At 44.4% G+C, this 14,546-nt stretch overlaps 1 protein-coding gene across 9 annotated transcripts in view; it reads right to left on the reverse strand.

Annotated features, from left to right (window-relative positions):
* Window positions 1-14,546, reverse strand: part of fam135a (family with sequence similarity 135 member A) — a 228,239-nt gene that overhangs the window by 49,578 nt on the left and 164,115 nt on the right. For 8 of the 9 annotated variants that reach the window (XR_005461064.1, XR_005461065.1, XM_038800680.1 and 5 more), the window contains 2 exons: window positions 11,931-14,160; window positions 2,805-2,965 (listed from right to left, as the gene is read on the reverse strand). Coding sequence is in view for 6 of the 9 variants with exons in the window: in XM_038800680.1 (XP_038656608.1) it covers window positions 2,805-2,965; window positions 11,931-14,160 (2,391 nt within the window). In the remaining 3 variants the exon portion in view is untranslated. Of the gene's footprint in view, window positions 1-2,804; window positions 2,966-3,420; window positions 3,543-11,930; window positions 14,161-14,546 lie in introns of all 9 variants that reach the window. The other variant, XR_005461066.1, reaches the window with a different exon arrangement.

Below are 14,546 nucleotides of genomic sequence, written 5' to 3' on the forward strand. Positions count from 1 at the left end.
CTGCTGCCACTTTGTGTCAGTGGTAGAGGGAGTAAATGTATGTGGATGGGGTGCCAATCAAGTGTGCTTTGTGCTGGATAGTGTCAAGTTTCTTGAGCTATTTACTTTTGTTTCATTTTTGTATTGTGCATTTCGATCTGAAGAAATTACCCCGAACTGAATTGTATCTTGAATTTAACTCAACCATCTGTATTTGCGTCGGACAAACAACTTTTTAGATTCTGCATTCGTATAAAATTTGACTTGATCAATAGACTTTGAAACTGACATAAATAAAGATATAGTTGACTTCACCCAAGAAGCTCAGTCTCGAGTTCTGTAAGATTGATATAAAGAGCGGCGGCAAATAAATATATTAACAAAATACAGATCCATCACCAAGCCAGGACATTATCCAGGTCTGGCTGCATATGGACATGGACTGCTTCAATACCTGAGAAGTTGAGAATGGTGCTGAAGATCAGCGATCATCCCCACTTCAGATTTTATGAGGAAGGGCAGATAATTAATGATGCAGCCGATGATGGTCGGGCCTAGGACAGTGTTCTTCAAAGTCAGGGGCGCGACCCGTGGGTAGGTCGGGAGCCGTTGTCCGCTCCATACTTTCCGACAGCGGAAGGCTTCATCTTCGTCCAACAGGTTCCATTGGAGGAGCGTGTATGAGGGCCAAAGGGACCCAAAACCATTTCCTCCATTTTTGTCAGCAGCAAACAAGGTAAGAGAAAATGGTGGGTCGCGCAGGTCGGCCGGCGTGGGTCGCGAAGGTCGGCCGGTTGGTAAAAATGGGTCCCGGGAAAAAAGTTTGAAGAACACTGGCCTAGGACACTCCCTTGTGAACTCCAGCAGTGATATGCCAGGGCGGAAATGATTGACTTCCAACAACCACAACCACCTTCCTTTGTGCTCGGTATAACTCCAACCAGTGAAGAGTTTCCCCCCTGGTTTTCCATTGATTCCAATTCTGCTTGGGCTCCTTGATGTCAGTAAGAAGTCTTACAGCACCAGGTTAAAGTCCAACATGTTTGTTTCAAACACTAGCTTTCGGAGCACTGCTCCTTCCTCAGGTGAATGAATGAATTCCTCAGATTCATTCACCCGAGGAAGGAGCAGTGCTCCAAAAGCTAATGTTTGAAACAAACATGTTGGACTTTAACCTGGTGTTGTAAGACTTTTACTGTGCTCACCCCTGTCCAACGCCTGCATCACATCCTTGATGTCATACAGACAAAGGCTGCCCTAATGTCAAGGACAGACACTCTCACCTCTTTAGCTCAGCATGTTTATCCATGTTTGGATCAAGGTTGTAATGAGGTCAGGAGCTGAGCAGCCTTGGCGGAACCCAAACTGAGCATCAGTGAGCAGGTTATTGCTGAGTAACTCCTGCTTGATAGCACCATCGATGCCACATTCCACCACTTTGCTGATGATCAAGAGTAGACTGATAGGATGGTCAAGCTGGATTTGTCCTACTTTTTGTGGACAGGATATAACTGGACCATTTTCCACATTTCCAGGTAAACGGCAGGGTTGCAGCTGCAGTGGAACAGTTTGACTAAGGGTATATCCAGTTCAGGAGTATAATTCTTCAGTACTATTGCCAGAATGTTGTCAGGATCCGTAGCCAATGCAGCATCCAGTGCCTTCAGCTGTTTCTTGACATCCGCCGAGCGAATGGAATTGGCTGAAGACTGACATCTGTAATGTTGGAGACCTCAAGAGGAGGCAGAGATGGATCACCCACTCAGCAGTACTGGCTGAAGGTGGTTGCAAGTGCTTCAGCCTTGTCTTTTGTACTGATTGTTGGGCTCTCCCCTCATTGGGTATGAGGATATTTGCGGAGTCACCTCCTTTAGTCAGCTGTTTAATTGTCCACCACCATTCACAAATGAATATGGCAGGGCTGCAGAACTCAGAACTGATCCGTTGGTTGTGGGATCACTTGGCTGTAACTGTCAATAATAAAACTGTATGGTATAGTATGTGTGCTCGGTCCATGGCTCACTGCCTGTAAAGCTCATCCAAGCCATTTTCTTGGCAGTTTTTGTCAGTGGTGATTTGTCATTGCCTTCACCCAAGCATAAGTCATGCTTAAGGAGGGTGTAAATAAATCAGAAGGAAAATTATATAGTCATCCAATTTGTTTGAACTATATTTAAATTTGTCCAAAGGCTAAAAGCCAGCATTCTAACTCACTGCTCCAACCAGCATGGAGAACTGATTTTCTGTTTATACAATTCACAACTCCACGACGACATTGAACTACATCATGAAACATTTGAATTGACTAGCATCCATAGAACTGTATGGACTACAAATTTAAAAGTCTAGATTTGTGCTACAACTTTCAGGCTTATGAGGAGGAAATAAAAATCAAAACAGTCTGCACTTCTGTAAATTTTCGATGTGTCATTTTGGCAGAAAGTGAAGTAATTCATTTTTGATTCTCAAGGAAAAATAGGATAGATAACAATGCAAAAAACACAATTTGCAATGTTGGGTAGCACAGGTTTAATCAAGTTCAATGATACCCCAACAGTTTATTTTGTTAACATACCATCTAATCAGGGCAGCACGGTGGCCTAGTGGTTAGCACAACCGCCTCACGGCGCTGAGGTCCCAGGTTCGATTCCGGCTCTGGGTCACTGTCCGTGTGGAGTTTGCACATTCTCCCCGTGTTTGCGTGGGTTTCGCCCCCACAACCCAAAAATGTGCAGAGTAGGTGGATTGGCCACGCAAAATTGCCCCTTAATTGGAAAAAATAATTGGCTAATCTAAATTTATAAAAAAAAAAAAAAAAAACATACCATCTAATCCATGGACGCATACTATCAGATGAATGCCATCTTCCACGTTCTCTTCCTCCTCCAAACTGAAGTATGGGATTTTGGAAGCCAAATCAGGAACATCACTGTACATAAAACCTGGAAACTTCAGCAGCTTCAACTCTTCTTTTGCCTGGAGGAAACTGAAGTTAGAACAGATTTATTTGTTTTATTAATTCAGGCATTTATGTTTATACTTCAGATTAATCAGATCAAGTCAGAAACGCGGGGTACAATAAGTGCAAGCTGGCTACTTTCAAATATTCTGGAATGGCATTACATGCATATCACAATGGACAGTGAAATATATTTCAATGTAATCTGGAGGATCATACACTTCCAGTAGGTGCCACAAGATGTAAAACTTCATTACCACATTAGTGAGGTTTTGCTCATTGAATGCACTGGTATTTCTAACATAAACTGTAACCGCCCAGAGTGATTAAATTATTTCATTCATTTTGTTAACAGTCTCATGCCTCTATTGGGAGTGTGCTGCCAATGAGTGACAGTCACTACAACAAAGACATGCTGACATCAAACCAAAATGAAGGCACATTTGTTGCTACATCTTGTGAATGTCGAACCGTGTACTTACCATTTGAGAGAATGGATGATTTATGTTGGCAGCTACAGTGGACAATCTGCAGCAGGGTGACATTTGAGCTTTCTCTTCCAAATGAAACGTTCAAGCTAACAAGGTCTCTGTATTTTTGGAAGCTATGTAGAAACATAGAAAATAGGAGGAGTAGCCCATTTGGCCTTTGAGCCTGCTCCATCATTCATTAACATTATGCTGATCATCCAACTCAGTAAAGTTCCCGCTTTCTCCCCATATTTGATCCCTTGAGCCCCAAGAACTAAATTTAACTCCTTGAATTCATACAACGTTTTGCCTCTACTGCTTTCTGAGGTAGAGAATTGCACAGGCTCACCACTCTCTGGGTGAAGATATTTCTCCTCACCTCGGTCCTAAATAGTTTACTCTAAGTTTTCACACTGTGACCCTTGGTTCTGGACTCCCTATACTCGGAAACATCCTGCATGCATCTACCCTGTCTAGTCCTTTTAGAAGTTTCTATGAGATCCGCCCATCCTCCCATTCTTCTAAACTCCATTAATCTGGTAAACCTTTTACTGCACTCCCTCCATAGCAAGAACATCTTTCCTCAGATAAGGAGACCAAAACTAAACATAATATTCCGGGTGTGGCCTCACCAAGACCCTGGATGACTGCAGCAAGATTCTTCTGCTTCTGTACTCTAATCCTCTCACTATGAAAGCCAATATACCATTTGCCTTCAAAACATGTCTAGACAGAAATTGCTCGGAGTGTGCAAAAGACATTAAGTTTTACATCTCAATCATATATTACGACCGCCTCACTGTCTCAATGTTGTCAGATCACTTGTCCACTGTCCAACCATTAATAGGGGTTAAATTTCCTCTAATTAAACGCATGGAAGACTGAAGGCATTTAAGCCACTGCCATCAACTCATCTGAGCAGATGAGCTGAAGCCAGTCAGTAGGACCTAGAAGAAAAGGTGACCCTGAAGCAGGTATCAAGATCTAGAAGAGCAGATGAAAGGATGTCATGGAGGCAGTCAGCAGCACCTGGAGAAGCAGGTGGAAAGAGTACCCGGAGGGACCCAGAAGTGGGTGAAAGGAGGAGCTGGAGGCAATCAGTAGTATCTAGACTAGGTGATAGGAGGATCTGGAGGCAGTCTGCAGCAAAAAAAAGAGGACCCAGAGGCAGCCTGGAGCACCTAGAAGACCAGACAAATAGAGAAGATGGAGGTGGAGGCAGTCAGCAGCACCTAGAAGAGCAGCAAAAAGAAGACCTGGAGGCCACTATTAGCATTGAGTTCTACCTTTTTAAACCTCCAGTGTTTGGATCTAACAACAATACAGGTGAAGAAGCGGATTGCTGGGCAACTGGTAAGGTTATTCTACTTACAATAAAGAGTTTGTAAAAGTTAAGGTATGGCAGGGCAGCTTGGCTGAGTGGAATGTGAAAACCGTGGAATGTGGAAAATCAAAGATGCAACATGCGTCTTGGACAAACATATCCGCAGGAAGTCATTGACTGCGGAAACCTGAGCTCCAGGTTTCAGAACTCAAGAGTTGCAGCTGGAGTCAACGCGAGGTAGATAGTGGTTAGCATGTTTAAGAAGTTGGCCACACCGCAGGTTAGGAGCATGTAGGCAGAGAGAGAGAGAATGGGGACTGTCCAGGCTGCCTGGGGAATCAGGGAAGAGGTTGAATTAATCTTGCTTCCTAACTGTTTTTTCATTTTGGATGCTGGAGAGCAACGACAGGCGTTTCTGTGATCATAGACATGATTCCATGATGATATGTTGCCAACCTGGTGCCAGGATTAAGAATATCACAGAGTGTCTGCAGGACATTCTTCTAGAAGAGGGTGAACAGCCATAAGTTGTGCTTCACATTGGTACCAACAACATAGACAGGAACAGGGATGAGGTCCTGAAATCAGATTTTAAGGAATTAGGAACTAATTCAAAGAGCAGGACCTCAAAGGCAGGCAGGCAGGCAAAAAAAAAAATTGCTGTAATCTCAGGATTACTCCCACTGCACAGGAATGGGAGGATTGAGAAAATTCGTAGCTGGAGAATTGGTGTAGCAGGGAGGGCATCAGATTTCTGAGGCATTAGGACAGAGTCTGGGGTGGGTATGAGATGGGTGGGTTTCACCTGTGCAGGACTGGGACTAACAGCCTTGCAGAGAGATTTGCTAGTACTTTTGGGTAGGGTTTAAACTGAGCTATTGGCAGGGGGATGGGAACCAGAGAGGGAGCTCAGAATAATCGGAAGCAAAATTGCAAACAAAAAGAAGAAATTAGAAGACAGACGAAGCCAAAGCAGACATGAAATAGTATCTGAATGCACAATAATGTTAAAAAGACAAAGTTATGTCCACCCTATCAGACTGCAAGCAACAAGAGACGATATGAAGGCACAAAGAGAGGTAAATGGGTAAGATTTAATTGCCATTATGGAAACGTGGTTACAAAGTAACCAAGACTGGGAACTGAATATTCAAGATTATTCACCATTTTGGAAAGATAGGCAAAAAGGAAAAGCAGGGCAGCGCTGTTAATAAGGGGCAAGATTAGTACATCAGTGAGAGAGGATTTTAGATTGAAGTATGTAGAATCAGCCTGTAGGGAGCAAAGAAATGGCAAGGGACAGCAAAGATAGATGAGAGTTGCTTAGAGGTGACGAAACTGTAATGGTAATGTTGGCCACTCCATGTGCATACCCCACACAGTCAGTCACCTAAGGCTGGAATTGAACCTGGATCCTGTTTAAACTAATTTGGCAGGGGAATGGGAACCGGATCTGTAGTCCAGCAACTAAGGAAGCCGATATTCAGGACGCCAAAGCACGTAGTGATGCAGTGGGGAAGGTAACACTGACAAAGGAGAGTACTTGCAAGCAAGGAGATGGGTTGAAGTGTGTATACTTTAATGCAAGAAGCATCAGGAATAAGGTGGGTGAACTTAAGGCATGGATCGGTACTTGGGACTACGATGTGGTGGCCATCACAGAAACTTGGATAGAAGAGGGGCAGAAATGCTTGTTGGAGGTCCCTGGTTATAGATGTTTCAACAAGGTTAGGGAGGATGGTAAAAGAGGTGGGGGGGTGGCATTGTTAATTAGAGATAGTATAACAGCTGCAAAAGGGCAGTTCGAGGGGGATCTGCCTACTGAGGTAATATGGGTTGAAGTCAGAAATAGGAAAGGAGCAGTCACCTTGTTGGGACTTTTCTATAGGCCCCCCAATAGCAGCAGAGATGTGGAGGAACAGATTGGGAAACAGATTTTGGAAAGGTGCAGAAGTCACAGGGTAGTAGTCATGGGTGACTTCAACTTCCCAATAGTTTGGATGGGGTAGTGTTTGTGCAGTGTGTCCAGGAAGCTTTTCTAACACAGTATGTAGATTGTCCGACCAGAGGGGAGGCCATATTGGATTTAGTACTTGGTAATGAACCAGGGCAGGTGATAGATTTGTTAGTGGGGGAGCATTTTGGAGGTAGTGACCACCATTCTGTGACTTTCACTTTAGTTATGGAGAGGGATAGGTGCGTGCAACAGGGCAAGGTTTATAATTGGGGGAAGGGTAAATACAATGCTGTCAGACAAGAATTGAAGTGCAGAAGTTGGGAACATAGGCTGTCAGGGAAGGACACAAGTGAAATGTGGAACTTGTTCAAGGAACAGGTACTGCGTGTCTTTGATATGTATGTCCCTGTCAGGCAGGGAAGAGATGGTCGAGTGAGGGAACCATGGTTGACAAGAGAGGTTGAATGTCTTGTTAAGAGGAAGGAGACTTATGTAAGGCTGAAGAAACAAGGTTCAGACAGGGCGCTGGAGGGATACAAGATAGCCAGGAGGGAACTGAAGAAAGAGCTAAGAGAGGGCATGAAAAATCTTTGGCAGGTAGGATCAAGGAAAACCCCAATATGAGAATGACTAGAGCGAGGGTAGGTCCGATCAAGGACAGTAGCGGGAGATTGTGTATTGAGTCTGAAGAGATAGGAGAGGTCTTGAACAAGTATTTTTCTTCAGTATTTACAAACGAGAGGGGCCATATTGTTGGAGAGGACAGTGTGAAGCAGACTGATAAGCTCGAGGAGATACTTGTCAGGAAGGAAGATGCGTTGCGCGTTTTGAAAAACTTGAGGATAGACAAGTCCCCCGGGCCTGACGGGCTATATCCAAGGTTTCTATGGGAAGCAAGAAATGAAATTGCAGAGCCGTTGGCAATGATCTTTTCGTCTTCGCTGTCAACAGGGATGGTACCAGAGGATTGGAGAGTGGCAAATGTCGTGCCCCTGTTCAAAAAAGGGAATAGGGATAACCCTGGGAATTACAGGCCAGTTAGTCTTACTTCGGTGATAGGCAAAGTAATGGAAAGGGTGCTGAGGGATAGGAGTTTTGAACATCTGGAAAGGCACTGCTTGATTAGGGATAGTCAGCACGGATTTGAGGGGGGTAGGTCTTGCTTTACAAGTCTTATTGACTTCTTTGAGAAGGTGACCAAGCATGTGGATGAAGGTAAAGCAGTGGATGTAGTATACATGGATTTTAGTAAGGCATTTGATAAGGTTCCCCATTGTAGGCTTGTGCAGAAAGTAAGGAGGCATGGGATAGTGGGAAATTTGGCCAGTTGGATAACAAACTGGCTAACCGATAGAAGACAGAGAGTGGTGGTGGATGGCAAATATTCAGCCTGGAGCCCAGTTATCAGTGGCGTACCGCAGGGATCAGTTCTGGGTCCTCTGCTGTTTGTAATTTTCATTAACGATTTGGATGAGGGAGTTGAAGGGTGGGTCAGTAAATTTGCAGATGATACGAAGATTGGTGGAGTTGTGGATAGTGAGGAGTGCTGTTGTCGGCTTCAGAAGTGGCAGATGGAGTTTAACCCTGACAAGTGTGAGGTTGTCCATTTTGGAAGGACAAATATGAATGCGGAATACAGGGTTAACGGTAGGGTTCTTGGCAATGTGGAGGAGCAGAGAGATCTTGGGGTCTATGTTCATAGATCTTTGAAAGTTGCCACTCAAGTGGATAGAGCTGTGAAGAAGTCCTATGGTGTGCTAGCGTTCATTAGCAGAGGGATTGAATTTAAGAGCCGTGAGGTGATGATGCAGCTGTACAAAACCTTGGTCAGGCCACATTTAGAATACTGTGTGCAGTTCTGGTCACCTCATTTTAGGAAGGATGTGGAAGCTTTGGAAAAGGTGCAAAGGAGATTTACCAGGATGTTGCCTGGAATGGAGAGTAGGTCATACAAGGAAAGGGTGAGGGTGCTAGGCCTTTTCTCATTAGAACGGAGAAGGATGAGGGGCGACTTGATTGAGGTTTATAAGATGATTAGGGGAATAGATAGAGTAGAGTCATAGACTTTTTCCCCGGGTGGAACACACCATAACAAGGGGACATAAATTTAAGATAAATGGTGGAAGATATAGAGGGGATGTCAGAGGTAGGTTCTTTACCCAGAGAGTAGTGGGGGCATGGAATGCACTGCCTGTGGAAGTAGTTGAGTCGGAAACGTTAGGGACCTTCAAACGGCTATTGGATAGGTACATGGATTAGGGTAGAATAATGGAGTGTAGGTTAACTTCTTAAGGGAAGCACGGTAGCATTGTGGATAGCACAATTGCTTCACAGCTCCAGGGTCCCAAGTTCGATTTCGACTTGGGTCGCTGTCTGTGTGGAGTCTGCACATCCTCCCCGTGACTGCGTGGGTTTCCTCCGGGTACTTCGGTTTCCTCCCACAGTCCAAAGATGCGCAGGTTGGGTGGATTGGCCATGACAAATTGTCCAAAATTCTATGATTAACCTAGGACAAAAGTTCGGCGCAACATCGTGGGCCGAAGGGCCTGTTCTGTGCTGTATTTCTCTATCTATCTACCCCTGGTATTGAGGCAGCAGTGATCACCATGTGTACATACACTGCTTGTATGTGGAGATGCGCGTTTGCATCAGTGGGCTTATATGTACACAGTGGAGATGCGTGTTTGCATGAGCATATGTACATAGATAGGTCGGTTTATATACACATGTGCGTATGACAAATGTGTGAGTTTGTGTATGCATGTGCATCGATGAATCCATGTGTGCGAATACATGGGAGTGTGTACATGTGCACGGGTATGTGTGCAAAACCATGGAGCAGTATTCTGCAACTGGCCGGATGGCCCGATGCCAGCGCCAAGAGCGGCACGACCACTCCGGCGTCGGGCCGACCGGAAGGTGCGGAATCCTCCGCACTTCTGGGGGCTAGGCCGGCGCTGGAGCAAGTTAGTGCATGCGCAGAACCGGTGGTGTGGTTCTGCACATGCACTGACCAGCCGGCATGTTTCCTGCGCATGCGCAGGGGGGGTTCTTCTCCGTGCCGGCGCGGAAGGAAAGAGTGCCCCCACGGCACAGGCCCGCCCGCACATCGGTGGGCCCCGATTGCGGGCCAGGCCACCATGAAACCCCCCACCCCCCTGGGGCCGGATCCTCCCGCACCCCTGAGGACTCACCTAGCCAGCCTACAAGCCAGATCCGGCGGTGATGGACCATGTCCATTTTACGCCGACGGGACTGGCTCATCCCATCGGGACCCGGAGAATTGCCTGGGGGCCGCTGCCAACAGCCCCCGACCGGCAACCGGTGCGGCGTAAACCCCACCCGAAAACCGGAGAACACGGCTGCCGGCATCGGAAGATTCGCACCGCCTCCCCGGGATTATCCGACCCAGCGGAGGGGGGGGGGGGGGGAGAATCGGAGAGTCCCGCCCAAGGTGTATGAGTGCATGCCTAAGTGTACATGCACGTGCGCGCATGGTGCGAGTATGTGTGCATTCACATTTTGTGCATACATCAGTGTGCATGTGCAAGCGAGTAACTGTGTTTATGTGCATGTGGGGCGGCACGGTGGCACTGTGCTTAGCACTGTTGCGGTGCTGAAGATCCGGGTTCGATCTGGAGCAGCTCAGTTAAAGTAATGGACTGGTGAGTACATAAAATAACATTTTTGCAAAATATGTGTTATATATTGATATATGCAAACTTTAATTATTTATGGAGTGCTACTAGGTTACTTTATTGCTGTTTTATTGTTCTTGGCTCTGGGGTCACTTTAATCTTCAAGTGTCAAAATGGTGTCACATTGGAAAATAACTTGCGAAGTACTACCAAATGAAAAATGAAAATCGCTTATTGTCACAAGTAGGCTTCAATGAAGTCACTGTGAAAAGCCCCTAGTCGCCACATTCCGGCGCCTGTCCGGGGAGGCTGGTACAGGAATCGAACCGTGCTGCTTGCCTGCTTGGTCTGCTTTAAAAGCCAGCGATTTAGCGGAGTGAGCTAAACCAGCCCCTATCTAGAGTGCAGGAGGCCATTCGATCCACCAAGTCTGCACTGGCCCTTGGAAAGAGCAGCCCACTTAAGCCCACAACTCCATCCTATCCCCGTAACCCCAACCAACCTTTTTGGACACTAAGGGGCAATTTAGCGTGGCCAATCCACCTAACCTGCCCACACAGACATGAGAAGAAAGTGTAACTCCACAGTCACCCGAGGCCGGAATTAAACCTGGGGCCCCGGAGCTGTGAGGCAGCAGTGATAACCATTGTGCCACTATGCCGTCCCCATCCCCTATTTCTCTACCGATGTTTGTGAAGATGTCTAAATTTAAGTTCCTGTTCCTGCTGTGAAAGTCCTTTTTCTTGATAGGTGCGAAGATGATTATAAGAAAAAGTAGGCCATTTGGCCCTTCGCACCTGCTCAGCCATTCAATAAGAAAATTGCTGATAGGATTTTGGAGTAACCCCACTTTTTTGCCCGCCTCCCACATCCCTTGGCTTCTTACCTTGCACAAAACCCTTTGATTCCAAGGCTGTTGCAATGACTTTGGAGAGTGGCAAAGGAAAGTGTCAAATCTAGAATTCTAATTTCATATTAATCCCTGACACCTCCCTTTAGACTTCAGATGAACTCCAGAGGGAAGAATTCAATTGTGATTTTCTTATACTTGATTTTTCTGATTAAAACTTTTAAGCAAAAATCTAATTAATCTTACAACGCCAATTATGGCTCGGAAACTCAATGGAAATTTGGCAACTCATGTTAAAAAAGTGGAGAATGAGCAAGAGACAAAGGGCATGAGAGAAAAAGAGTGAATGAGCCGAAGAACATTTATAAAGCACTCCCATGACCCCATAATATTCTAAAGCACTTCGAAGCCACTTAAGTATATTTGAAGTACCGTCGCTGTTATCATGTTGGGAAACCTGGTTGCCAATTTGTGCACAGAATGCTTCCACAAACAATAATTGAATGATCTACTTTTGTGATACCTTTGTGGTTGGGGAATAAATATCGATCAGGACATTGAAGTTCCTCCATTTTGGATAGAAGCACAAGGTCTTTTGCATCCGCAAGAGAGCAGTATGGTTTCAGTTTAATACATCTTCTGAACGTTCTTACATACTCTAAATCAGTTGTATGAGTAGAATACAGATTTTCTGATTTTTAAAAGATAGATGCTTTCTCTTTAAATAAAAATTGATGTGTCAAATCTACTTACATCTGCATTTGTCCTTTCATGGCAGCATCGTCATACCAGGAGGCTGACACAGTGGAGCTGAAGACAGCACTTCTAGGTTGTTTTGTAATTGCATCAAGTTTGCTTCTTGAAGACAATCCACTAATAGATGGGGAGTCTCTGACAACTGATGAAAATGATAAACAAGTAGGAGTGCATGCACCTGGCATGCTTGCTCCTTCTGTGGTACGATCAGCATTAATTAGCTCAGATCGGACAGCATCATTTCTATCATACACAGCATCATCGTCAGCTTCATAGTAACCATTTTCTATCATTTCTTGTTCTTCATCCTCTTCTGTTTGTGCAAGAGTAACAAGGCCAACATTCTCTTTTTGAGGGCTTGAGGGACAGCTGCCACCGCCACCAGGACTAATATCAGAAAGGTCTGTACTGCTTCTAGATCCAAAGTAATTTTCCACTAATCCTTGCTTCACAATGTCAGTGCTGCTGGCAGCCGAAAGGTTTGTGTGCAATCTGTCATTTGTTTCCTGAAAAGTGGGAATTTCAAACACTTGAATTATATCTACAACTTCTTCTGAATGAAATTCTGGATCCACACACTGGCCAATTTCTACCACATTTGAAGAATGGCAGCTTGGCTCATCGAGATGAATCACTTCAGAGTTCAATTTAATTATATGTTTTGTGGTTGCTTTTTCTGAACTTAACTCTTTATTACAGTTCTGAAGCTCTCTACAATCATTTGTACTAACAATATTTTGCTGTGGACTATCGCTGTTAATTTCTTGACTAACTATACAGTTATGAAATTCTTGGTCAGCAAAAATAGAAGAATGAGGAGCTTGACTTGCAGTCCCAGAATCTTCAGTGAACACAACATTTTCTTCTTGTACGACAACAGTGGGTTTTCCCATTTCAAATTTCAAGTTTTCTGGTACTAGAGTTGATTCTTGCTTGGGTTGTTCATCGGCAGTTTGTTGTACAAGAACGGCAGCAACTTTCGAGCTTTCACCAACTTGCTGTTCTTCATCATCATCTGAAGGCAGAGAGTTTATAGAAGTTAAAGATGATTGTATTTCACTTACGGCACTTGTACTCTCTGTGCACCGACCTTGAACCACATTCTTCGAACTTAATTCTGGTTTAAGAAGTCCCTGTATGCAAGGGTTTTCACTGAGAAGAGAAGTCTTCTCCAATACTGGCTCAGTAGCCAAGTCTGGATCAGACTGGAAAGCAAAAGAGCTGGGCTCACTTTCAATGCCAGAATCTGAAACTCTGGATGATGAGCAGGTGACGTAAACATCTGGCAGTTTAACAGCATCTCCACTTACAACCAAATTAAACCCCTTTGTACCTAATTTCGACAGTGCACTCTCAGAAAAAGCAGAGTGCACTGCATCTTTTTCTAACAGTAAATAATTTTTTTTAGAATCCAGAAGTTGTGGTTCAGGAGATCGACAAAGCCCTTGGTCATCTTTGACAGGGAGCTTGGGGGCCATAATGACTGTTACTTTTTCCCCTTCATAAGCGCATTTACTTCTTGGTTTGACTTCAATATGTTTAACTCCTGCTGTAGGTATAATTTGCTGGCTATTCAAACTATCAAATGAGCATTCAGTAGAGTCTACACACTCAGCCGGCATCCCAGGACCTGCCTGGAATAAGCCTGATGATGCAAGTTTGCAGGGTTCCATATCGTGACGATTAATGCTGTAACCAAATCCATCGAGATTTTTACTTTTTGGAGTCTCTACATTTTTTTCCATACTGGACAGGAGAGGCATCAGCTCTTTATGTTGACACAGCAACTTAGAATCAGCCTTTGCACCATTGTCAGGTTCTGTGCTCAAAGGAACCTGCACACCTTTGGGACAAATTGGAAGTCCGCCTTCAGATTTACTGATCTCTCCCAAGTTTGAACTCTTTAAGCACTTGTAACCAACCAGTATCACTGAGTCCTTAGAATTCTGCTTCACCAACTTTTTGTTGTTCTCAGACTTAATGGTCTTCTTAAGTTTTGTTGCTTTTACTTTTGATTTGCTGTGCTCCTCGGCTTTTGTCTTGTGCTGTTTTGTCTGTGGCTTTTCATTTTCGTTATGTCTAATGTTGTGGATGCTTGCTGGTTTTGCTTTAAAATCAGGACTAGAGAAACCTGAAGTGTTACATTCTTTTGAGTCAGATTTTTCCAGTTTGGCAGAAAGTGATGATCTTCTTACATTCTGAATCCCACTCCAGGGAAGATCCAAGTCTTTTGAAGAAACAAAATATTAGATACTTGGTAAACAGGCAGAGCATTTATGATAACAAAAATATTTCAGAGCAATTATGAAAAATGAGTTAAATTTAAAGTTAGAATAAATGCAATTGAACATTTACACTGAGTCACATCGCTCCCGCATTCGGTGTGCTGTCAGAAGGAATTTAGTCACCATCAGTAATTCTTCATCTCATTTAGTTACACTCTTTGTACAAGTTTTTTTTATTGGTATGCAGATGCTACCTGGTAACTGCTTTGTGTGCCATTTTGATCTTTCTTCATTCAGCCGGTTTATACTCCTTTTCCTTTCTCCTTTTGTTTTGTATTGCATATAGTAGAGATTCAATCAAGCACGGTTCCTGGGTTCTTCAGTTCCG

Source organism: Scyliorhinus canicula, chromosome 6 (genome assembly GCF_902713615.1).
Source record: "Scyliorhinus canicula chromosome 6, sScyCan1.1, whole genome shotgun sequence".
Lineage (NCBI taxonomy): Eukaryota > Metazoa > Chordata > Chondrichthyes > Carcharhiniformes > Scyliorhinidae > Scyliorhinus > Scyliorhinus canicula.